Below are 26,719 nucleotides of genomic sequence, written 5' to 3'. Positions count from 1 at the left end.
ATAATTAAGGTCAAAGGTCTGCAGGTAGGACCTATCTACTAACAGAGGATTACCTGTCAGTTTTCTCCAGCTGGAATGAAAGAGGTAGAAAAGGGGGTGCCAGAGAATCCACTGCAGGGAAGATCTGAAACAATTTGAATATGAAGGTGGCCTCAAGCTGTTGGGGAGCCAGCAAGGACACAGGGACCCCAGTCCTATATCCAGAAGGCACAATATTGCATCTGAGTGAAAAAGAAGCACCTTCAAAAAGGAATGCATTTATGCCGATCCCTTGAGTTTGGCTTTGATTTCAGTATATAATAATAATAATAATAATAATAATAATAATAATAATAATAATAATATCAGGAGTTATTTTAACTAAGTTGATGATGACTTTTTGTGGCAGAAATATGAAACTTGTTGATTACTGTCACTTCTATTTTACTATTAAGGAAAAGAGTCCAAAGCAAGATTAAGTGGCTTGAGGAGAACCTGAGCTCAGACCCACGCAGCAGATACTAGAGCCTACGACACTGTGCCAACCCTCAAAGGCAATCTGTTCTAAGGCAGGAAGATAAGAAGCACAGCTTTTTCCACTCTTCTACTGAGGGACACTTAGGCTGTTTCCATGTTCTGGCTATTATGAATAAGGCTGCTATGAACATGGTTGAGCAAATTTTCTTGTTGTGTGCTGGAGCATCTTCTGGGTATATTCCAAGGAGTGGAATAGCTGGGTCTTGAGGAAGCCCTATTCCCATTTTTCTGAGATAGCACCAGATAGATTTCCAAAGTGGCTGTACTAGTTTGCATTCCCACCAGCAATGAAGGAGTGTTCCTCTCTCCCCACATCCTCGCCAGCATGTGGTGTCGCTTGAATTTTTGATCTTAGCCATTCTGATGGGTGTAAGATGGAATCTCAGAGTTGTTTTAATTTGCATTTCCCTGACGACTAAGGAGGTTGAGCATTTCTCAGGAACAGTCATAGGGGAGGGGAATAATGGGAAAATGGGGAGGGGGAGGAATGGGAGGATACAAGGGATGGGATAAACATTGAGATGTAACAAGAATAAATTAATTAAAAAAAAAAAAAAAAGAAGCACAGCTTTTAAAGCTGTCTCCTGGGAAACATGACACCACCTGTAACCTTCAGGCTATCTCCTAGCTGTTCATAGGTCCAGCCTCCTCTTAGCATAGCTTTAACCCTAAGGACACATGTTTCCAAAAAGGATCCATTATGAATATTAATATGTCTGCCAAATCAATCAGAGCTGCTGCGTCTTCATAGAAAATGTAAACAAATGTAGAACATGGCTCCACCAAAGCCACAGTGGATAAAAAGACAAACAAATACATAAATGAAACTCGAGATTTGCATAGTGAGACTCACGAACTCTCACTAGGAAGTTCCATTTCTCTGTGACCTCAGAAAAGTTAAATAAGAAATTATTGTCATTCATTTCCAATTAGAAACAGAGGCTCAGACAAGTTAAGTGGCCTGCCTGGGCTCACAGAAAAGAGATGCAAGCCCACTTCTTCCTTTTCAAAAATCACATCGTATTCAGGGAACGTTCCTCTATACATTTATATCTACAAAATATACAGCTTCATCCATTAGGGAAAGTGTCTTGTATAGTGAAAAATATTGACCCAGAGTCAGGTGGCGCAAGTCCAAATTGGCCCTTGACCTGTGTGTGTTCCCCTGGGAGGCACCTTGCTCCATCGAAGACCCAATCTTTTTCTCAGGGAAATGAGTCTACGTGCTTCACAGATTGATGTACAAATGAAGAAAGATGAGAAGGTTCTCGGAACTATCACACGCTGAGCACACAGAGACTTTATTAATACAATCTGGTACTCAACTTAAAATTGGAACAGCATACCTGATAGCTATAAATTACTGCAGTGACCTTTATTGTCATATGAGAAGGAAAAGAGAGATAGTATTGGCCAAATAATAATCTAAAAGCTATGTTGATTTGCTTCAGGGACTCTGGATATGTGACTTTGTGATTTTTTAAAAATATCCTTTTCTTATTCAAGTCATGCTTTGGATTTCTAAAGCCAGAAAAGCGAGCTTGTAGTTTTGGGATCCACAACCAAGCCTGACATTAAACCTCTCCTTTCATATCCTCCAAAAGTCTCAATCCCTATATGTGCTGTTAGCTGAGCTTTGCCTGCATTGATTGGAGTGGGAGTGAAAATAGCTATGGCCAGTTCCTAAACTTAGCCTTGACCCTCATCTGCATAGTTTCCATCACTAAGACTGTTTGGAGTCCCTCACTACCCTACTTACTTAGAAAACAGATTTTACCTTGAAAGGCTTTCTTCTTTCTTGAACAATTTCTTTTTTCACACATACTTCAAAAGGTAGAAAAGCAGGTTATGCTTGTTTCTAATGATGTTCATTAGACCAGGAGACTCCGCAAATATCTCTTCTCCTACCAAGAGTTCTCTTACATGCACTTTAGTGTCATTTGCCTCTAACACGTGAAAAAGAACAGTGGCCCAACTTCCTTTGATATTTAAGTTAAGGAATGCCCAAAGCATCCCAACTACATATGATAAAGTACCACATGAGACTTTCTGTTTAAAACAAATGCAAAGAATGATAAATTTTCACTATAAGTACTAGTCCTATGCCTGACAGTTTATGAGAAACTCATAATTTGAAACTAGATTCCAATTTTCTATCAAGGAACTTTCTATTCAAAATAATTCCTAGATTAATATTGCTGAGATGGGAATCATCAGGCCAGTTATCTGGTTTGTTAGTGGTTCTCTGTAACAAAGAATGTGACATTTACACACATTTGTTAACATATATGTGATGTGAATTCCTTCTGAATGTGTATGTAACCTAAATGCACTTGAGCCTCATTGTGGATGGATATACAGCTGGCTCTACAGAGACCAGATCTGAATCCACCCTGTTCTTGTCACTTTGGGCACATCCCTTAGCATTTTCCTCCATTGAGCAACCAGATATGTGCAAATATGATGCACATTTCTACACAGAAAACAACTCTGATATAAGTTTTCTATTCATACATTCAAAAATAAAATTCATGCGTTTGAGAAGACTGCAAGGGGGCATTTTTGGAAAAGATGTTTTAAATATGGCTTAGAAATGCCGACAGCGAGAGAACAAAATTTCAGTAATTTAGGACTTAATTGGTCTCCTCCAACAATTCACCCCCATGGACTGTTCTACCATGAGCCTTTGTAAAGCAGGGCTTTGGCACCGCCAGAGACTTAACTTAGAGGAGCCCATGGAACATAATGTGTTTGTGTTGAAACCAGCCCTGGAGATCCTTCCCATGCCTGGGCTTCCTCCTGCCTTGAGTCCTCTGTGTTTTTGTAAGCTTTTCAATTACCATTTTGAACACATCTTTGAGAGTTACTTTGCTTTGTTAGTTCAGGGACTCACAAATGGCCCCAACTGTGGGAAATAAAAAGCAGACTAGGAGAAGGAAGGTCTCTACAGAGGAACACTTGTTCTGGCTGTGGATTGAACACAGGACAAAGCAAGCAGAGAGAGACAAGCATTTCTAGCTCACATCAGCTTTGAACCTTCATGAAGGTCAGGGCAGCTTGCTGGCCAGAAAGGCATTTCCATCTGTTGATGTAACTGCCACTCTGAAAACAAATATTTTGCATCTTGACTAAGTTTATTTGAACTTTTTAAAGAATTGGCACTGAAAGAATACAATATGTTTTTCAAATACATTGAAGGTAAAAGCAATATCCTAAACGCTATTGGCACACTGCTCAACCTTTCTTGCAAGTACAAGCTAGGGGACAGAGTCTGTGCCTGTTAGTGGACTCCTAAGTGAAAATTTCCGTGCAACGAATGTGATGAAACATATCTCAGGCAGGGGAAGCAGCTCTGAAGCTATTTGTAAGGGTAGTTTGTCTGGATATATTTATTTGAAAAAAACTCAAGATTTTCTAGAATGCAGTCAAATGCTAAGATGTTTTACAATGGAAAAAATCATTAGTGACTCTTCTGTTAGTCAGGCATAAGATAAGAGCAGGTACCACACCCACTGCAATGTAAAATTGTGCTGCAAAGGCAGAGCAAGCAGGCAAGACAAAGCACTTTGAGTCAGAATTATAAAGGAAAAGGTAAGACCACCCCTAGTTTCCCACAGACCCCTAAAAATGTAACATAGAAAGAAACACAGAGCTGCAGAGCCATGTAGAGAAAAATTAAACTAGAGTGTGCCCTCACATAGTATTCCAGAAAAAATTCCAAATGTACCAGAGATGAAAATGAAAGAAAACACACACACACACACACACACACACACACACACACACACACACACACACACCCTCTATAAAAGCTACATTTGTTCATCTATATCATGATAATGTTGGAAATATGTCAATCTCATTCACCACTCAGAAACAGTAGAGAAGAAGCTGCGTGCGTTTACTTCTGTACAGCATGTTAAAGAAACCTGCACCCAGAATAAAACTCATGGTGGATTTAGTGCAACGTGTGATTTATATTACTGCATCTCCAAAAGTAAAGAAGGAAGAGAAACCTTCCAGCGCACAGAGAATAAGCTGCCATAAGCAGTTTAACAGAAAAAGAAGGGCAAATGATTCTGGTGTGTGCATCAGCGCCCCTCCTCGTTTTTAATAGGGACATGCAAATGAAAACACTGAGGTACCATTTCTCATCTAGCTGGCTGGCAAAAGCTCCAACTCTTCCCACACACTGTGCTGGCAAGGCTGGAGAGACAGTCGTTTTCACATATTGTTGTGCAAATGCACATTGATAAAGTCTTGGAAGGCTGGAACATAAGAATAGTTCACAAAACTGTAGAAACTATTAAAAACAAGGAATTCCCGAAATTTGTGGATAAATGGATTGAGCTAGAAATTATCATAATGAGTGAGTTAACCCAGAAGCAGAAAGACTTAAATGGTATATACTCACTTATATCTGCATACTAGCCCAAGGGGGCATGTTCCATGAAAGCCTTCACTTACCAGGAAACTGGGACAGAGGGGAGGACATCCTATTAGGACTCTAGATGAGAGAAGCATGGGAGAATGGCAAAGTAGAAGGATCCAGAGGGTCCTAGAAACCTACAAGTAGAACATTATGATAGGCATATTTGGGCCCAGGGGTCCTGCTCAAACTAAGGCACCAGCCAAGGACAATACAGGCGGTAAACTTTAAGCCCCTACCCAGATCTAGCCAATGGTCAGAATAGTCTTCACACTTGAGTGGAGAGTGGGATATGACTTTCTCACGTACTCTGGTGCCTCACATTTGACCATGTCCCCTGGAGGAGGAGACCTGGTGGCGCTCAGAGGAAGGACAGCAGGTAGCCAAGAAGAGACTTGATACCCTATGAGCATCTACAGGGAGAGGTAATCCCCCTCAGGAACAGTCATAGGGGAAAGGAATAATGGGAAAATGGGAGGGGGGGGAGGAATGGGAGGATACAAGGGATGGGATAAACATTGAGATGTAACAAGAATAAATTAATTTAAAAAAATAAAAAAAAAAACTGTAGAAACATTTCTCCTTACATCAAACTATCCTAATGCTATGATACAACTGTATACCAGAGAAATTAGTAATAGGCATGGCACATATTTTTTTCTTACGTAAGAACAAATAATAGAAAAATCTTTTTAATTTTTAAACATTTATTAATTTATTCAGATTACAACTCAATTGTTATCCCATCACTTATATCCTCCCATTCCTCCCTCCCTCCTGCTTTCACCCTATTCCCCTCCCCTAGGTCTATGACCGAGGGGGACCCCACTATATGGTCATAGGCTATCAAGTCTCATCTTGGTAGCCTGCTTATTCTTTCTTTGAGTGCCGCCAGGTGAGCCAGGAAGGGCGACCTGAACTGACTAAGGCGCTCACTGAAAGAGCATCTCTGTATGGCTGTGGATTTACCTTCAGGATATCAGGCAGGGTTCTCAACACTGCACAGGGGCACGAATCCTTGAAGAGCTAACAGCTCTGCCCTACACCCAGTGGGTATCACCTACATCTGTCCTTTCAATTGTGACAACTAACGCTGTCTCCAGACACTTCTGAAGTGACTCTTATGTCATTTGGGAACACTATACATTTTATGTCTATTGTAAGTTCTAATGTTAGTAGTAAATGAAATAGTGTGGTAGGAAAAATATATATGATACCACTGTATTGATGAAACAAATGAGAAGCAATATTTTCAATAAAAAGTTATCTGCAGGAGAGAAGAGGAAAGCAGGGAAACCAAAGGTCTTTAAACTCTTCCAACTTTTCTTCAACATTCTAACAAATATAAAACAGATTTTGATCATATCCACACCCATTACCTTCTCTTATTTCTCCCTTTCCCTCTTTCCAGACAATCCTCCCCGCGCCTTCTTATCTTTTGTCATGTGATCCATCACTGGAAAGCTAAGCCTCCCTGAATGCACTTTTTGTATGACTTTAAAACAACAAAACAAAAGCTTAGATGATGAAAAGCAAGTATGTGAGTTAAGCCTGCAACCAAACATAGCCGACATGTTTTCTTCTTTAACAAGGACTTTCAAATGGGGCACATTCAGGGATAAACTCTAGACATCCTAGCAGATCTGCCTGGCCCTAGTGCCGTCTTCTGTGAGCCTGGCAAGGCTCCATAACAAAGTCCCCACCTAGGCTTCCTTTGTTCAGAAAGGCACTGCTTTAAAGTAAGTCCCGGATTCCCTTATTGGTTCAGGTAATAAATCATTCTGTAGCCTTTAAAAAAAAAATTCTAAAATTTGGAAATAAATGGAAGCAAATTATCTTATATGTGAACCCAGTTCTGGAGAAGTGTGGCGATGGGTGTCAATCATCTCATTCAAAGTTGGGTTTCCTCTTGGAGACTAATCTCAGGAACAAGAAAGCACAACTTGGTTTGAATAACTCTAACAGAAATTCAGGCTTTATGATTCGGAGTCCGCTGCATTCATATTTTAAAGCAAACAGTGACTAATTATGATATTGTCACTGATCATAAAAAAAAATTGTCAGTAGCAAAGGAAGGAGAAACAAATGCTGAAACAATGCCGTAAGTATAATCACTACAATTGGAAACATATCTGCCAACTCATGAAATTTTGATTAATTTTTTTAAGTTATCCAGTGGATAAAAGCAAAATTTAAGTCCATCCACTGACAAGAATTCCCAATACTAGACTGCAATCTCCAAATATCATTTCTGACAAAAGAAATAAATGAGACACCAAATATTTTTTGGAATAGTGGGTAATACAAGACTAGAATAGAAAATGTACAAGAAAGCCCTAAAAAAATATTACCAGTCCCAATATTATCAGAATGTACTTCAATGGCAAAGTGCTTACTTAGCTAGCACAGTACAGCACAATAAGTGCATAAGTACAGTCCCCAGCACATTAAAATCAGTCATTCAGTCAATTAAAGAAGCGAGGGAGGGGGGAGAAAGGAAGAAATGGAGAAAGATCTAAGAATACCAGGATTGTATCAGAAAAAATTAAGTGCCAACCTGAAGACAACCCTACTGGCCAAGAAAAGATCCACACTAAATAGACCCATAAAAGGAAGAATCAAACACAATCAAAACAAGAATGGATTGCTTACTCTTCTTGTGCTAAAACCCTACTGCTGTCCTTATGCTGTCAGGGAAGCGCTCAGCCATCAATGTCACCTATATCGGCCCGTACCCTGACCAACACACAGTGGACATCACAAAAGATGAGGCTCACTAGAGGCAAGAGCCAGCGGTTGGGGAGGACTAGAGTGAATCAGTGTCCTCTGGGCATGACAGGACAGTTGCACCCGTGAATTCAGAGGAGCTGTTGTTGCCCTACACAAGATCAAGACAACATTCCAGCACGGACTAGAGAGAGGGTCATGAGATCCCACCTCTGCCAAAAAGCTGTTAACAGTTGATGGAACCCCTACTCTGATCTGACCAATGGACAGGACATTCTCCACAGTTATGTGGAGAGTGCGGACTAAATCTAACATGAACTCTGGTGCCCTATATGTGACCACTTCCCCTCGGTGAGGAGGCCTGATGGCACTCAAAGAAAGAACAAGCAGGCTACCAAGATGAGACTTGATAGCCTATGACCATATAGTGGGGGAGGATGTCCCCTTCAGTCTTCGACCTAGGGGAGGGGAATAGGGTGAAAGCGGGATGGAGGGAAGAATGAGAGGATACAAGTGATGAGATAACAATTGAGTTGTAACCTGAATAAATTAATTAAATTATTTTTAAGAAACAGTTGATGGCTTCTTGGGAAGAAAGAGTCAGTTTGTTTCAGGGTGTGGCCACTGGCAGCCAGGCCCCAGGGCATCTGTGAGTATATGAAGCACAAATTTAGCTGGAGTGGGCACCATGAAGTTTGAGAGTGAGGAGGTAGGAAGTAGATCTAGAAGGTCTCAGGAGAAAGATTGGGGGTGAATATGATCAAAATACATTAAATGAAATTCTCAGAGAATTAATGAAAAATACCATACTAAAGAAAAAGAAATTGTGTTTGGTTAGTTTTTATGTCAACTTATCAAAAGCCAGACTCATTTGGAAAGAGGGACTCACAATTGAGAAAACAGCTCCGTAAGGTTGACCTATAGGCATGCCTGTCAGGCATTTTCTTGGTTAATTATTGATATGAGAGGGTGCAGCCCACTGTGGGTGGTATTACTGCAGAGCAGAGGGTCCCGAGTTGGGTAAGGAAGCAGGCTGGTTAGTGTCTCCCTCGTTGTCTCTACTTCAGTGCCTGCCCCCAGCTTCTTACCTTGAGTTCCCTCCTCAACTTTCTTTGATGTTGGGTTGTGATGCAAAAATGTAAGATGAGTTGCTTTTGGCCATTGCCTTTGTCATGGCAACAGAAACACCTTAACTAACGCAGGGTGGCCACGGCACACCTGTAATCCCAGCACTCAGGGGGGCAGAGGCAGGCGGATCTCTGTGAGTTCAAGGCCAGCCTGGTCTTCAAAGTGAGTCCAGGACAGTCGAGGCTACACAGAGAAACCGTGTCTCGAAAAACCAGAAAGAAAGAGAAAAAAGAAACCTTAACTAACAAAGAAATGCAGAACAAAACTTGACAGAGCATAATAATCACACTTAAAAATATTGATTGTTGCCCACTCTCGGTGGAGCTAAGGAAGCACCAACTTATTTTGAAACAAGGGAGAGAACTAGGAATACCCTGCCTCTCAAATAGTCACCAAAGGACTGAAACGTTTCTTCTACAGAGCTTTCCCAGCTCCAAACGAGAAAGAGATCCTAGAATCGGAACATTACACATTTTAAACTTTTCCCACAGATTAGTCTTGAATGATCACCAAAGACTGGTAGCATCCTCCTGTAAGAGACAAAACCAGAAAGGGTCCATCTTCAGAGGAGGCAACTGTGTCACTCAAGAAGGATGTTTGTAAAAATAAAGAAAATTGGAAAGGAACTTGAACCTGAGTCACACCATGTCTCCTAGGCCACACTGCCAGTTTATAACAAATATGAGGCCCTATCACATAGAAAAGGCTATGGGACACTGCAAGCACAATCCAGACTGGGGGCTGGGCAGAAGTGTCTCAGTCTGTGCCACAGCAGTAGTCACCATGGGGAAGAGAAAATCCTGAGATTTTCCTGAGACAGAGGGAGATTTTGTAAATTAAAATATAAAATGATGTGTTAAATACAATACTCAAACCTTTTATATTACAAATAAGATAAGTGGAGAAACAGCATAGATCAGACATTTACCATTTAGGAATTACTGGGTTTTGTTTTTGAGATGGGGACAATCGTGCTACTGTAGGTAAATGTATCTGTATTTATTCTAGGAGCTTCCTACCTCTTAGAAATGCATCCTGAAATAATACAATACCTGGGATTTGCTTCAGAACAATCTGGGAGGGCAGGTGGGGATGGTTAGAACGACAGATGAAAGCAGGTTAGCCATGGTCAGAGCTGAGTGACATAAGACCTGCCCAGAAAATTCCATATCACAGTGCCTTGTGAGGAAACAACAGTAGCTTCCTACTGTAGCTTACATGAGCAACTTTCTGGGTATTCTTCCCTCACATATAGGACAAGTACGGGTGAGGCTATGGCTGCTGAGAATCTCTGAGTGCAATCCAACCCACCTCCACCTCCTCCTTCCTTCACTCTGCCTCACCTCCATTTCTTCCTCCACTTTGTATTAATGACCCCCCCTCATTGTTGTAAATAATGCGGTCCACTGTGTCTGGATACATGGCTGCAGCAGTGTGAGGTGTCTGGCCAGCTTGTTCCCTTTCCTTTCTCCTCAGTCTGGTACCAAACTAAAATTCAAGATAGGTCTCCCATCATCAGCTAAACCCATCTAGAAACCCCCCAAAGCCACATCTAGAAGGCTGTCTCCTAGGAGATCCCTGACCCACTCATGTCGGCAGAGAAGACTAGTCCCTGCACTGTTGCCCTGTTAGGCCACCACAGGAAGTGGCACAATGATAGGACTTTAGGTAACAGAAACCTCCAAACGAAGGTCCCCTTGAAATCTTTCACATCATGCCCCAGAGAAGCCCATAGAAGTATCACCTCTCATGACTATCTTACCTGTTCAATTATTAATGAGATTATAGATCAGATCATAACTGCTGCTGCTGCTAATGTGAACTGACGGTTTACTGTCAACCACTAACTAGCTGAATATTTTTATAAGAGAGCTTCCTCTGCGTTGAGATTACAGTTAGAAGCTAAGATCTAAGTATACAAAGAGGGAGAAAATTAAAAAGGTGACCTCTTTCATTAGCAATGAATGGGTTGCTGATCTTTATCACCCATGTACTCTTTTAACTACAGGTATTTATCAAAGTGCTGGATAATAACGATAATGGGCCAGAATTCTCCCAGCCACATTATGACGTGACAATTTCTGAGGACGTGCTTCCTGACACAGAGATACTGCAGATTGAGGCCACAGACAGAGACGAGAAGCACAAGCTGAGCTACACCATCCACAGTAGCATTGATGCCGTCAGCATGAGGAAGTTCCGGATGGACCCCAGTACAGGCGTGCTCTACACTGCTGAGAGGCTGGACCATGAGGCCCAGGACAAGCACATCCTCAACATAATGGTAGGACCAGACTCATAATTTTTCTTTCTGAACAGAACCATCAACCAGCCAAGGCATACACCTCAGTCGTCAGGAAGCCAGAGCCCTTAAATTCTATAAACCCAGCCACTGTCAGGTTGTGTTCAGTTTTGCCTTTGTATTTCAATGAAGAAGCCACTGTTCTAAGATAGTAACTCCATATTTCTTGTCAGCCTGAAATATTAGATCTATTCTGCAGATGCTGGCCGTTCAGGAAATTGCTGATGACAGATGGCTTAGAGAGGAAAGCAACAATGTTCTCAACTCTGGGGTTTTGTTTAGAGCCAGAAGATTGTGTGGAAACGTTTAGAAAAGCCCCTCAATTAGTCCTTCATTATCATTTTCTCAGCCCATATGAAGCTGGGTCCTTGGAAATATTCAGACACCCAGTTTATTATGGATTGCATTGGCCTTGGGCCTACTAGTGATAATGGTGACCCAAAAAGAATTGAACATACATTAAATATTCAGAGACTCTTGGTTCTGAAATAACTTAACTTCCTTTAAATTATGTCAAAGTGGCTTTTCATTTAAAGTGCGGTTTCTGGTTGATCCATACAGTGGTTAAGAAAGATGAGTCAGAATTATCACCGGTTCTCTTTCGGCCTATAATCTGCCCCTGTAATAAACCCCAGAAGGATGCTGAAATGCACAGGTCTGCCTATCAGGGGCCCCCCATTATACTACTGAGGAACAAGACGGCTGTCAGTGATTTAATCTTGCACACTGACTAAGTTTGCCATGCCTAAACCTATGAGTTCCCAAGTCATTGACAAGAATAACAACTTTCTCCTTCAGTGAGAATCTTCTAGAAGAAGAGGTACCTTGAGTGCCATGCCCTCCACTCAATACCCAGGAGACAGAAGGGACAGTTCCCAGAGGCTATCTGGTACATCATGATGGCCATTCATTCATTCACGCATTCACAGATACTCTTGGGTACATATTGTGCACCAAGCACAGTGGTGGACAGCGTCCTCGCACTCTTGAGGATAGTGTTCAGTTCGTTCAAAAATCTACCAGTCGTTGGGTTGTGTTTGGGGCGTGGACAATGAAGCTGTGGAAGAAGTCCAGCATGGCACACTGGCCATGATGATGGTTGCATGATGCTTTAGGAACAAAAGCCTCACAGTGGTCACTAATCACATTGTCATTATTTTTCAAGTCATTTCTGCTCATCCTTCCCTCAGAAAATTCAAAAACTCAGTTTGGTTACCCACTGTCATTCATCATTTATGTAGCTAGAAGCTTAGAACAAATGGCTGCTGCAGGCCACCGTCTTCCGAGCCTTGTTTGCTCATTCCTTCCTACTAGTCATGAAAATGCTTTCTCCTTGATAGCATCTCCTGTATACGTCTGGTGTCTTCACATCTCTCTGGAGTCACACAATCTAAACCTGAACAAGCCAAGGGTATTAACTCAATTAACAATGCATCAAATCATACTAGCGTCACATGGGTAAAGAATAGATTATTCATAGGCTTCTGCCATGTGAAGTTCAGGGGAATCTTGAAATCCTTAAGCAATTTCATTTGACAAAAATCACACCGAGTCTCAGTCTTAGAAGTTATGATGGATGCATCCTCCAAGTGGCCAAGTTTCTCTCACAGGTCTGGGCCCTGCTTGCCTATAAAGTATCACTTGTCACCATTGGCATCGTGTTATTCTTTCTCCTCTCTCCTTGTTCCCTCTCCCAGGAAGTTGAGTGCTATTAGGTTACTCTTCCTACTCACTATGAGGGCCTTTTAAGTGTAGTCCATGATGGCACTTACCTGCTTGGTATTACACCTTTCTCTTGGCTTGCTTGTATCACTCATTTGAAAGACTATAGTCTTCTTGAATGTAGATACTGTATAGGTCATTACTGAACTGCTCTACTTATGCTAGGAACCTGACATCATAAATAGCAACAAATGTTAGTTGAATGAATGGATGGATGGATGGATGGATGGATGGATGGATGGCAGTGACAATACTGTATTCATTAATCCCACCCCTTAGAAGAGTCTCTATCTACCATTCCATGAGTGCATAAGAACACAAAGAGGAAGTGGCTGTGGAAACTATATGAGAGGTCTGGGTTTGTGGTACCCAGGTATTACATCACAGGCCAGGCATCCAGTGAAACAATAGAGACGATGTTGCCCTGCTCTCAGATGGCTCTCTCTCTCTCTCTCTCTCTCTCTCTCTCTCTCTCTCTCTCTCTCTCTCACTCTCACTCTCTCTCTCTCTCCCCCATGTTTGTTTAGTGCTTTGTAGTTGTGCAAGACTGGGTCAAACACTTTGTATGGATTTTTATATTTTGTTTTTTTAGCAAACGTAGGCATGTGAGTTCTTTACAATTCAAGCATTTAGTCCCACTGCTTCTTATATTTTGCCTAAAGGTGAGAGATCAGGAATTTCCTTACCGAAGAAACTTGGCCCGGGTCATTGTGAACGTGGAGGATGCTAATGATCACAGCCCCTATTTTACCAACCCACTGTATGAAGCATCGGTGTTCGAATCAGCTGCCCTGGGATCAGTTGTTCTGCAAGTGACAGCTCTGGACAAAGACAAAGGGGAAAATGCAGAGCTCATATATTCCATAGAAGCAGGTGAGAGCTGCAGAGACCTCAGCACAACGCATGACACCCCACCCTCAGCAGCACAGCCTACCCTATAAACTCACCAACCTATTTGTGCAATGGTGTGTATAATATTGTCTCAATATTGGCAACAAGAGGAGAGCTTCCTTCCTTGCATTCAATCTTGGAGTTTTCTGAAATGGAAAAAAAAAAAAAAAAAAAAAAAAAAAAGAAAGGAAAAGAAAATAAATTCTGAGGCCCGGACCTAGAAACCAACAAACTAATGATTCAAACTAAAATAACCGAAGTTGGGTTCACTTACCATGTATGGGCTGCAGACTTCAGGAATCCATCACACCCACTATAAACACAAACACCTTTCCTATGTTGGAGGTAAACTGAGCAACAGAGCAGTGGGTAGCTATGGGGCCTGAACTGCTTGCTTAACTAGACAGATAAACAAATAAGAGTACTCAGGTTAAATTTTACTGTTTTTCAAATGATGTTAACATCTGAAGAGAAATTTATAGATAGTTTGAAGATGGATAGTGAGAAAACATTGATGACAGAGATGAATGTCCAAGCAAGGAAAAGGACCATGAACCTAAAAAAAAAAAAAAAAAAGTCTCCTCTATCCATTCTGAGTTCCTTCCTCGGTTTGTCGTTTTTAAATATGCATGCAGCACATTCCCAAAGTGTTCTGTGGCACATGTGTGGTATGCAACGCCAAACGCACACTCTTTCCACGCCAGCAATGGGACAGCTTCCTGCCCTTCTCTTAAATGTAGAGCGCCTGAGTGAGCAGCTGAATTAAAATAGGAATGCTAGGAAACTAGTTTAGGAATAGAAATCTGAGAAAAAGCAAAGCCACTAACCTATTTTTTAAAAACCCTCTACCAAATGTATAAAAAAAAAAATGCTGTCTAGATTAGGGCCCATATTATAAATGGGTCAGCATTAACATTCACATGGAAGAAAAGTAAAAAGGAAAGATGTTCACTAACAGCCACCTGCCTGTAGAGCTTTCCCATGCATTTCTGTTGGGGTTTCCAAAGAGTTAAACCTATTTAGAAACTGTTTTCTCCCTCTTAGTTAACAGAGAATACCATGGTTACCGTATCAGTTAATCCCCATTGCTCTAGTTTGCAGAAAAGGACTAAGAAGCGAATAGTGAACCTCACAGCTGGCGTTACCCGGCCTGTCCGTGCTAGGCTATTCTTCAGAGGGTTCCGCCTTGTCTTTCCCTCTATCCATCCATATCTCACGTCACTGTAACATCTGGATGTGGGGCTTTATTTCCATCATTCTTATCATTTCATGGACATTTGTCTCTGTGTCAAGCAGTTTATTATATAAGATAGATGCATGAAAGTGTGATGAGCCTGCCACAATCAGTCAGCCCCTTCTAAGCACACAGCTCAATCCCAGGCCTGTAGAGCCCTCACCGACCCTGAGCCTGCAAGGCCGGCAGAGCCCTCACAGAACCTGGGTCTGCCTGTCCCTCACATACACACAAAGCTGGACCCCAGGCCTGCTGAGCCTTCACAGAACCTGGGTCTGCCTGTCCCTCACACAAATAGCTGGAGCTCCAGGCCTCCAGAGCCTCACAGAGCCTAAGTCTGCCTGTCCCTCACACACACATAGCTCAGCCCCAGGCCTGCAGAGCCCACACAGAACCTGGGTCTGCCTGTCCCTCACACACAAATAGCTGGACCTCCAGGCCTCCAGAGCCATCACAGAACCTGGGTCTGCCTGTTCATCACACACAAACACAAAGCTGGACCCCAGGCCTGCTGAGCCCTCATAGAGCAGCCTAGCCAGCTCCTTTCCAGATGATGGAAACAAAAGCAAGTGATGGATGGCTGTATAAAATGCTAGGTTTTATTGAACTTGTCTTACAAACCTCAGATAAGGCAGATTTTATTCTGTTTACTGGGAGGCTATAAAGTTCCCATCTTTTTTGGTCTCTAAAGTCACAACTGAAGCTGTTACTTTGGACTGAAATACTGAAGGCAAGTGAGAAGGCAGAGCTTCGAGTCTTGGATAATTCAGGTTTGGTGTTTGGTGCTAGTGTTGCTTCAAAAGCAGCAAAACAGAAGACAGCAAGGGGTGGAGAACACACTTGATCCTAAGATACAGTAAATATCATTTTCAGATAAGTGAGGGAAATACAGCTTCAGCCATGTTGCCAAAAGTATACAGGAGTCACAATAACAATAAGATAGTAATTTCCAAAGATTCATGAGTAGAAGAAAGTAATAATCGGGTAGCCAATTCCAAGGGAAGGGTCAGTATGCTGAAGAGGACAAGTGCAGGGAGTCCCAGCCTGGACGTGGCATGAGAGCACAGCACACTGGAAGGGCATATACATCATGTGGCTCCCAGGGATAGGACAGCAAGGTTATGAAGATCAACTAGAGCCAAACTACGCCTTAACTTCATTCCTTCTGTGTAATTCTGTTGATGTAGAGTGAGATAAGGCTTACATGGAGACTATGAAGTAGGATAATAGCATCAATGAGTGTAGGCATGATCTATTAGCATTCCTTTGGCCAAAGCTGTGTACCACTGCATCACTTGGAGAGTACCACTGATTGGGTGACATGGATGCTGGGCTTCCACTTACTTAGCAGAAATGTTTCTACTATAGTAGCACCTATGTCTCTAGTTCATAGGAACTGAGCCTCGCATCCCTAGTTCCAAGGACAGTTCTGATGATCATTACTCTTCTATTTTACCTGAAGCCTCTCAAATGAGTGACTAGAATGACTACAGATTGGAGTAATCATCTTGCATTTCTTATGTCTGCATCTGCGGCTGTGTGTGTTCATGCAGCATAGGAAAGGCATAGAAAAAAAGGGAAAGAATAGAGGGATGGGTAGGCTGAAGAAATTTCAAAGCAGCCAGTAACTTAGGAGAATTCTCCAACCAAAGCCATCAAAGTAACCAAAAGAAGATTTTATGTTGATAACATGGCATGAATTCCACATGCCAATCCTGCCAATGGGACAACCTGAAACCAAGTGACTATGTGATGATGTTCTGAAACTATTCCTATAGGGCTCTCTTTTAATGATTAAGATGGAGAATACAGCACTATTATGAATACAGATATATATATTCATTTTATATTTATAGTTATGACATATTTACACACATAGGCAGATGTTAATGGTGGTATATGCCAATCCCAGCCATCTCTTTTCTCATGGGTCCAAGATGAGGACACCCTATACATTCCCAGCAGAAGGGACTCTCCTGTAACCTTTCTTATGTCCCAGTTCAAGTGTGTATACCATGCTATAGTGTTGTTGCTACTGATTTTACCATGGATTGAGACACTATTGATTGGATATAATTTTACCACAGAATGAAGTTCTGCTTTTTAAAAAATATCAGAGTGGCTAGGAGAGAGTATAAATAGTTTCTTACTGCTGGCCACAATGTAGACAAGCACCTTAAGAGGAAAGTTTAATCTCCACAGGAAGATTTTAATGGTCCTCTTGTAACTCATTTCCCCATTGATCTCTGTGTTTTAGGGAACACGGGGAACACGTTTAAAATTGAACCAATCCTGGGCATCATCACCATTTCCAAAGAGCCAGACATGACAGCAATGGGTCAGTTTGTCCTGTCAGTGAAGGTCACAGATCAAGGCTCCCCACCCATGTCTGCCACTGCAATTGTACGCATCTCCATTAGCATCTCTGATAATTCCCACCCCAAGTTCACTCACAAAGACTACCAAGCTGAAGTAAATGAAAACGTTGATGTTGGCACGTCTGTCATCCTCATCTCTGCCATCAGCCAGTCGACCCTCATTTATGAAGTCAAAGATGGCAACATCAATGGAGTCTTTACCATAAATCCATACTCTGGCGTCATCACCACTCGGAAAGCTCTGGATTACGAGCATACTTCTTCCTATCAACTCATCATTCAGGCCACAAACATGGCAGGCATGGCTTCCAACGCCACCGTCAGTGTTCAGGTTGTGGACGAAAATGATAACCCCCCAGTGTTTCTCTTTTCTCAATACTCGGGCAGCCTGAGTGAGGCAGCCCCCATCAACAGCATCGTCAGGAGCCTAGACAACAGCCCACTGGTGATCCGAGCCACAGATGCTGACAGCAACCAAAATGCATTATTGGTGTACCAGATTGTGGAGTCCACAGCCAAGAAGTTCTTCACAGTAGACTCGAGCACAGGGGCCATCAGAACAATCGCCAACCTAGACCACGAAGTCATTGCACATTTCCACTTCCATGTGCACGTGAGAGACAGTGGGAGTCCCCAGCTTACTGCAGAGAGTCCTGTTGAGGTCAACGTTGAAGTGACAGACGTGAATGACAAGCCACCTGTGTTCACTCAGGCTGCGTTTGAAACTGTCTTGCTTCTCCCCACCTACGTTGGTGTGGAGGTTATAAAGGTGAGTGCCACAGACCCTGACTCTGAGGTACCCCCTGAACTGACATATAGCCTCATGGAAGGGAGTGTGGATCATTTTCTAATGGACCCAAATACTGGAGTGCTCACCATAAAAGATAACAATCTCTCTAAAGATCACTACATGTTAATAGTCAAAGTATCTGATGGGAAGTTCTACAGCACTGCCATGGTCACCGTCATGGTTAAAGAAGCCATGGACAGTGGCCTCCACTTCACACAAAACTTTTATTCCACCTCCATCTCAGAGAACAGCACAAACATAACCAAAGTAGCTATTGTCAATGCTGTCGGAAACCGCCTTAACGAGCCCTTAAAATACAGCATCTTAAACCCAGGAAACAAATTCAAGATAAAATCTACCTCAGGAGTCATCCAGACCACAGGAGTACCCTTTGACCGTGAAGAACAGGAGTTGTATGAGTTGGTGGTAGAAGCCAGCCGTGAGCTAGACCATTTGCGTGTGGCGAGGGTGGTAGTGAGGGTTAACATTGAAGACGTAAATGACAACTCTCCTGTCTTTGTGGGCCTCCCTTACTATGCTGCTGTGCAAGTTGATGCTGAGCCGGGGACTCTGATATACCGGGTGACAGCCATCGACAAAGATAAAGGTGCCAATGGAGAAGTGACCTATGTCTTGCAGGATGACTATGGTCACTTTGAAATTAACCCTAATTCAGGGAATGTGATTTTAAAAGAAGCATTTAACTCAGACCTCTCCAACATTGACTACGGAGTCACCGTCCTCGCCAAGGATGGTGGCAATCCATCTCTTTCCAAATCCGTGGACCTTCCCATCACCATTGTTAACAAGGCAATGCCTGTGTTTGATAAACCCTTTTACACAGCATCAGTCAATGAAGATGTCACAATGGACACTGCCATTCTCAGCATCAATGCCACCAGCCCGGAAGGCCAGGGCATCATATACCTCATTATTGATGGCGATCCCTTCCAACAGTTCAACGTTGACTTTGACACCGGGGTCCTAAAAGTCATTAGCCCTTTGGATTATGAAGTCACGTCGGTTTACAAGTTGACGGTGAGAGCTAGTGATACTCTTACGGGTGCCAGGGCTGAAGTCACTGTGGACCTGCTAGTGGAGGATGTGAATGATAACCCTCCTGTTTTTGACCGGCCCACTTACAACACAACACTCTCTGAAGCATCTCTCATTGGAACGCCTGTTCTGCAACTCGTCTCAACTGATGCCGACTCAGGCAACAACAAGCTGGTGCATTATCAGATTGTGCAGGATACCTACAATAGCACAGATTACTTTCACATAGATAGCTCAAGCGGCTTAATCCTGACAGCGAGGATGCTAGACCATGAGCTGGTGCAACGCTGCACCTTGAAAGTCACAGCGACTGATAATGGCTTTCCATCCCTGAGCAGTGAAGTCCTGGTTCATATTTACATCTCTGATGTCAATGACAACCCCCCAGTTTTTAATCAGCTCATCTATGAATCCTATGTGAGTGAATTAGCTCCACGGGGTCATTTTGTAACCTGCGTGCAAGCCTCGGATGCAGACAGCTCTGATTTTGACCGGTTGGAATACAGCATTTTGTCTGGGAATGATCGGACCAGCTTTCTGATGGACAGCAAGAGTGGAGTCCTCACACTGTCCAGCCACCGGAAGCAGCGCATGGAGCCTCTGTATAGTCTCAACGTGTCTGTGTCTGATGGGCTGTTTACCAGCACTGCCCAGGTGCACATCAGGGTCCTTGGGGCTAACTTGTATAGCCCTGCCTTTTCACAAAGCACATATGTGGCTGAGGTAAGAGAGAATGCAGCTTCTGGAACAAAGGTTATGCATGTCCGAGCCACAGACGGGGATCCAGGAACATACGGGCAGATCAGCTATTCCATCATCAATGACTTTGCCAAGGATCGGTTCCTCATAGACAGCAATGGACAGATCATCACAACAGAGAGACTAGACCGTGAGAACCCTCTGGAAGGAGATATTAGTATTTATCTGAGGGCCCTGGATGGTGGCGGGAGAACTACGTTCTGCACTGTGCGGGTCATTGTGGTGGATGAGAATGACAACGCCCCTCAGTTCATGACTGTGGAATATAGAGCCAGTGTCAGGGCCGATGTAGGAAGGGGCCACTTGGTCACTCAAGTTCAAGCTTTGGATCCTGATGACGGAACAAATTCTCGGATTACATATTCCCTCTATAGCGAGGCCTCGGTCTCGGTGGCTGACCTCTTGGAAATTGATCCTGATAATGGCTGGATGGTGACCAAAGGCAATTTTAACCAGCTGAAAAATACGGTGCTGTCCTTCTTCGTGAAGGCAGTGGATGGTGGCATCCCAGTCAGGCACTCCCTCATCCCTGTCTACGTCCACGTCCTGCCCCCTGAGACACTCCTGCCTTCCTTCACCCAATCACAGTACTCCTTTACCATTGCAGAAGATACAGCCATCGGAAGCACAGTGGACACCCTGAGGATTCTGCCCAATCAGAGCGTCCAGTTCAGCACGGTTAACGGAGAGCGGCCAGAGAATAATAAAGAGGGCATCTTCGTCATCGAGCAAGAGACAGGTGCTATCAAGATCGACAAGCGCCTTGACCATGAAGTCATCCCAGCTTTTCACTTCAAAGTAGCAGCTACTATACGCCTGGACAAGGTGGACATTGTCTTCACTGTGGATGTAGATGTCAAGGTATTGGATCTGAATGACCACAAGCCAGTCTTTGAAACGCCAAGCTACGAGACGATCATAATGGAGGGAATGCCTGTTGGCACCAAGCTCGCCCAGGTGAGAGCCACAGACATGGACTGGGGAGCCAATGGGCAGGTCACTTACTCCCTACACTCAGAGTCCCATCTTGAAAAGGTAACGGAAGCATTCAGCATTGACAGCAACACAGGATGGATCAGTACACTGAAGGACCTGGACCACGAGACAGACCCTGCCTTCTCCTTCTCTGTGGTGGCTTCTGACCTTGGGGAGGCTTTCTCCCTTTCATCCATGGCTCTGGTCTCAGTCAAGGTGACCGATATCAACGACAATGCACCGGTCTTTGCTCATGAGGTGTACCGAGGTAACGTGAAGGAGAGCGACCCACCAGGGGAGGTGGTAGCCGTCCTCAGCACCTTGGACAAAGACACCTCCAACATAAATCGCCAAGTGAGCTACCACATTACAGGTGAGTCCCATCACCCATTTCTACCGTGTGCTCTGCTTGCTGAAGGAAGGTGACAATGACAGGTGATGGGAGGATGACATGAGGATGACTGGTAGAACTTTCTGGTTCTGAGTGAGAAGTCCGATTACATGGGGATTTTCACTCAGCAGTAGTCTAGTGTTCTTACACAAGCTGGTACCAGCCTTAATATCACTTCCTGCTGTTTTAAAAACCCAAAACTGAGCAATACGTTTTAATTTTAGTGGGAAGAGATTTTTGTTCAACTATCATCCCCTTTTGGGCTTTTAATAACGCTGAAAAACAACAATATGTCCCCACTGAGCTTTATGTGTGGCTGCTTCTGGCTGTAAGAGTGTGTCGTCTCACACACACACACACACACACACACACACACACATGCAAAGTGAAGTCTCAGTTTGACCTTTTTGCTGAGAAGTTCTAAATTTATCACTGAGGATCAAAGGATATATCGTCTGGCAGCCCTGTTTGCTTGGAACTCCTGTCTGTCTTTCCCAATAGTAAATAGCTTTTCACCAGAAAACCTGAGATAGACAAATAAGGTCACTAAGAGTGCACAAAAATGTCACCATTGCTCTGCAAGACTGCAGGATTCACATCAGAGTGAAAAGTCTTCCTGTGCTCGGGGACAGCTCCTTGGGATGACCCACTTTCAGCAACGGAGAAGGAAAGGTTGGCAGTGCTAGGAAAGTCCATCTGAAAACTATTCGGGGCCTTGGAGCTAACACCTTGATCCTGAGACTGTCAGAGCCAGAACATAAGCCACGTGCCAAAAGATTTTAAATAATCCATCAATACTTGCAGTCAGGTGGCTTTCCCCTTAGAAAAACCACATTATTCAGAGTGAAAAATGAATTAATTAAGATGCCCTTAGGACACAGATTCTGCTTAAGTATGTTAGTGGAACATTAATTAATCACTGCAGAATAAGATCTATACTGGAGCAAACACTGAGAGCTTGGGATTGCTACACTTCCCCAAGATTCTTCTTTGTGTCTTTCATAGTGCTGCCCCCCCCCATTGGTGGCATCTCTCACTTAAGAACACTTTATGTATCTTGTGCTAGTCTCTGTAACCTGTTATCTTATGTCACAAAACTGTGTGTTTCTGCAGTTAAAACATAGAGCATCTTGGTAAGGAGAGAAAAAAAGGAGTGAAGGAAGGATTTGACTTACTGTATTTAGTTTTGGGGGGAAGACACTCCGAGGGACCCGTTTGTACTTGGAAGAATTGTTAAGCACTCAGCCTTAATTATTTTCACATAGTCTCTGAAGTATCCGCAGATGATAGAAAGGACCATCCCACCCGCTTCACTAAAGTAATGAGTGCAGCGTAGCTTAAACTCTTACTATTAGCAGAGCCAACCACCAACTGATTTTAATTAGATTTAAGCTTTGCTCTTGATGCAGCACAAGTTGGCTGTGCTGCCTCAGACTAACAAAGGAACATTAATCATTTTATGTAACAAAGGACCGGTGTGGGCTCGCCTGCATTGGAGGCATTTAATAGAGAGGTTAAATTTGTGTGTGCTGAAATAATATTCAACTAAAGCACAATTGAATTCTAGCCAGTGGTGGCAGAAAGCGATATTACAGGGAGAGCCGCAAGCCTCCAAAGGCATGGTTTCTCAGTCACCACCATCACCTGGGCATGGGTAAGTCTCTCATGGTCGGGAGGCTGCCCTGTATGCATTGTAGGTTATTTCACAGCCATGCCTGGCTCCTCCACCCACTGGATTTCAGTAGCATAGAGACTCACTACCATCCTGTCATGACCAAAAATGTCTACACATCCTAGAAAAATCCTATGAAACTGGGAGAACCATTGACCTGGAAGAGTAATGTGTCGTCTCTATATGACTTTGGTCCATTTATCCTGTTGCTTCTTCCCAGTGAAACGGCCCTAGGAACCACTGTAATACTCAGAATTCTAGGACCATATGTACGCTTGTGGGTTTTTTAAAAAGATTGGTTATAAAGTGAGCCAGCTCCTTTCTTATAGTTAAAATAACACTTTATGATGTATATTTTCCTTATGTTTTTGCTTATTGTGTCCAAAGAGAAATTTAGGTGTACTCATTTGTTTCGCTCCTCATTTATTATGTGGCCCAATCTAGCTTTGAACTTGTGGCCTTCCCATGTCAGCCTCACAATGTTGCCATCACAGATGTGCACCAGCACACCAAGCATCACATCAAAATGGTTTATTTATGGAAAGGGAAATCCAGGAATTGAGCAGATGCAGACTGTTTGGAGCCCCACTCAAGGGGCAGGAGGGACAGATGCCTCCAGGATGCTCACCAGTCAAAGCCAAAGTGTAGTTTGTTGGTTAATGTGGAATAATAAGTCTCAGGTCCACCAGCAGAGGTCAGTGGCTAGATCCTTTCAGTAGTTTGCCTTTTAGCATTTACATAAAGGGGGATTTGGGGCTACACCTAGGGGAACCTAGGGCAGTGGGGCAGGGCTGTCTCAGCTTCAAGGCCTCTTACTTAGTTGTGTCATCTATTGCCAATCTTCTGCTTTATAACCTGAGCTTTTGTGGGGAAGCAGGGACGGTGTGTGGCCCTGTCTGCTGCTAATGCTCCGCTGTCTAGAAGAGTGGCCTAGAGCAGAGGATAGGAACTTACCAAATGCCAAATAAAAGGGCCACATCCCTCTTGAGTCCGACTACTTCTGACTGTCTTTGCCACCCTTCCTGAGTGTCGGAACTGACATGCTTTTTCTCTTAGGGATGAAATGTCATCTCCTTTCCTCTCCTTGCCATGTGTCAAGCTGCTTTAGTCCCCATGCAGGTTTACAGAATGGAAGGGAAGTCTGTGTAGGCCACTCTAGTCTGTCTTTTCTGCTTTCCCTCCACTTTCACCAACCGCTCTCTTGGATTTGATCTAATTACAATGCTTATCTTTGAGGTGCTTCTTGAATGACCCCTCATTAGGACTGTTCAACACTAACGGTTTGTCCTCCGCACGACAAACTTTTCCTCCCAAACTCCAGTCCCTCATGGGAAGACCCCAGCTGTATGATAGAGCATTCATTAAATGATGCCTTAACAGAGCTAGCTGCCTCCTCGTGATTGTATAATCAACTCAGCAACTAATGGAATTGTGTGGTGACAAGAACTACAGTATATTACAGCATCTCCTGAGACCGAACAGAAAGACAATTGCATCATCCTGAGGAACCAATTGATGGTTCACAGTTTGAGTCTGATTATCTTTAAGGGAAACTACACAAAAGATCGTCCCCAGCTTCCCTAACTGTGTTTTATTTTCTTGGAAAGTTAACTGTTTTACTTTCAACACAAGATGAGCATAGAAATATTGGGCATTTTTCCAGGAGAAATTAAGGGACTCTCTGCTCTCTTTAGTGTCATAAGAACACAGTGCTAGGGACACCTGAAATGTTCCTATAATGACTCTCACGTGGGTGTCCCACTGTGAGTCCTCAGAAGCTCTATTTCCACCACAGGAGGGAACCCCCGAGGACGGTTTGCCCTGGGCATGGTGCAGAGTGAGTGGAAGGTCTATGTGAAGAGACCTCTGGATCGAGAGGAACAAGACATTTACTTCCTCAATATCACTGCCTCTGATGGACTCTTTGTCACACAGGCCGTGGTGGAAGTGACTGTCAGTGACGCCAATGACAACAGCCCAGTATGTGATCAGGTGAGCTCCAGGGACAAGAACTGCTTCTTAAAACCCTGATTTATTCACTCCTCTAAAATTAAATTCAAACTCATTGCGCATTTTTTTTCTTAAATCCAGGCTAACATCTGCTCTTGTTTCCAACTGAACATAAGGTGGAAGGGAGTAGAGTTTGGGATAAAACATCCTAAATGTGAAAGGAGTCTAGATAGCCTTATACTGCACCACGAATTAAACAGAAAAGATGAGCCCTAAATTCACTTTCAAGTAATTCCTAAAGCATCTCACAGCAACTTTCTAAATCACTGGATGAGGTAAATGAACCCCATGTGGTCAGTTGCCTGTTTGCAGATTATGCGGCTGTCAGTGGCAACACCGTTGCTGAGTGAGGTCTCCAGATCCCCAGTGAAGTAGCCTTTCCATTGCTGTAGAAACACACAATGCTGACACAAGAACTAGATTGCAATTTTTTTTCTTGCCTGAATCAAATAATTGTTAATGTGCATTTTCTAACCTGTGGACCAAGAGACAACATTTGTGTTCCGTAGCTTACAAAACTGAAGTGTGTGGACTTAATCTTGTATGTTAAAGCCAGATGTTACCCATGACTCCCTATTAAAGAGGTGCAACCAGCCCCAGGAGACTGTTTGCTCTCAGCAGAGAAATGGGCAGAGTCAGTGTGGGGTGAGTGTGGAGTGAGCATCGGGCCTCACAGTGCAGCAATGCTATCTGCGGCCTTCACCACTGCATTCTCACCAGCCATGCTATCTGTGCGCTGTATATACATAAGTGCTCAGTAAATATTTTTAAGTGAATATGCACAGAAAAGGTAAGGAAATGAATATACTAAGTTTTATTGCTCACTGTAATATGGTCTGAGGCAAAGGAAAGAAGCCACAGGAGCTAAACCATGTGAATAAATTTTTAAAGAAATCTGCTTTTAATAGTAGCTATAAAAACTGTACCACAGGCTGTAGTGTGGCTGACTCACTCTCGTTGACCTTTGCCCAGGTTGCATATTCAGCATCACTTCCTGAAGACATCCCATCAAATAAAATCATCCTGAAGGTCAGTGCCCAGGATGCGGATATTGGATCCAATGGAGATATACGATACTCACTCTATGGATCTGGAAACAATGACTTTTTTCTAGATCCAGAAAGTGGTAAGGTGACATTTATTCTTTGCAGAAATGCCATTATTTATCCCTGTAAGCGTTTGTCCTCTCGTGTGGTCTCATCACGACTTCTATTCCGTAAGACAGCTATTCCGTAAGAGCTGTGGTGTGAGGCTCTGTTGTGTCGGATCTTGAGAAATAGCAGTTCATAGTACACAGATGTGGGTGCCCTGGACCACAGCAACCGTGATTTGGGTTAAGGTTGGGACCTTCTTACTCCCTTCCCCCCACTTCTCCCTCTTGTCCTTCCTTCTTTCCATCTATTTCCCTACATTTACTAGGCTTTTAGTAAGTACACGCCTCTTGTGTTAAGGCCGGGCTCACAAAGAGTGGAAGACGAGTCGCATCACAAATGCTGGTCACCATGAAAACTGAAGTGTGCTGCTTACCATGTAGAGTCCTTCATGGTGAAACCCATCAGTTCCCTTCTGATTCTTGCAGCCCTGTTGTCTTGTTTTTATTAAAGAGCCCTGCTTCATTTCTCCAAATTTCGTTGTATGACTGACCAAAAACTACAAGGTAAAAGGTTACGGGAGCTAAAGTCAGGTGCCTGGATTGAAGGCCAGAGCTGATGGAAAAGCCATTTTCTATTGCAGCACAT

The 26,719-nt window shown here is 43.3% G+C and overlaps 1 protein-coding gene across 1 annotated transcript in view; it reads left to right on the top strand.

The window, feature by feature from the left end:
* Positions 1 to 26,719, top strand: part of Fat3 (FAT atypical cadherin 3) — a 615,276-nt gene that overhangs the window by 510,179 nt on the left and 78,378 nt on the right. Inside the window, exons 8-12 of the mRNA XM_051155934.1 lie at positions 10,809 to 11,084; positions 13,487 to 13,697; positions 17,207 to 21,280; positions 24,766 to 24,962; positions 25,953 to 26,106. Of these exons, the coding sequence (XP_051011891.1) occupies positions 10,809 to 11,084; positions 13,487 to 13,697; positions 17,207 to 21,280; positions 24,766 to 24,962; positions 25,953 to 26,106 (4,912 nt within the window). The remainder of the gene's footprint in view (positions 1 to 10,808; positions 11,085 to 13,486; positions 13,698 to 17,206; positions 21,281 to 24,765; positions 24,963 to 25,952; positions 26,107 to 26,719) is intronic.

This window comes from Acomys russatus, chromosome 14 (genome assembly GCF_903995435.1).
Source record: "Acomys russatus chromosome 14, mAcoRus1.1, whole genome shotgun sequence".
Taxonomy (NCBI): domain Eukaryota; kingdom Metazoa; phylum Chordata; class Mammalia; order Rodentia; family Muridae; genus Acomys; species Acomys russatus.
Note: the sequence above shows the minus strand (reverse complement) of the source record. Positions and strands in the feature narration are given on the sequence as shown.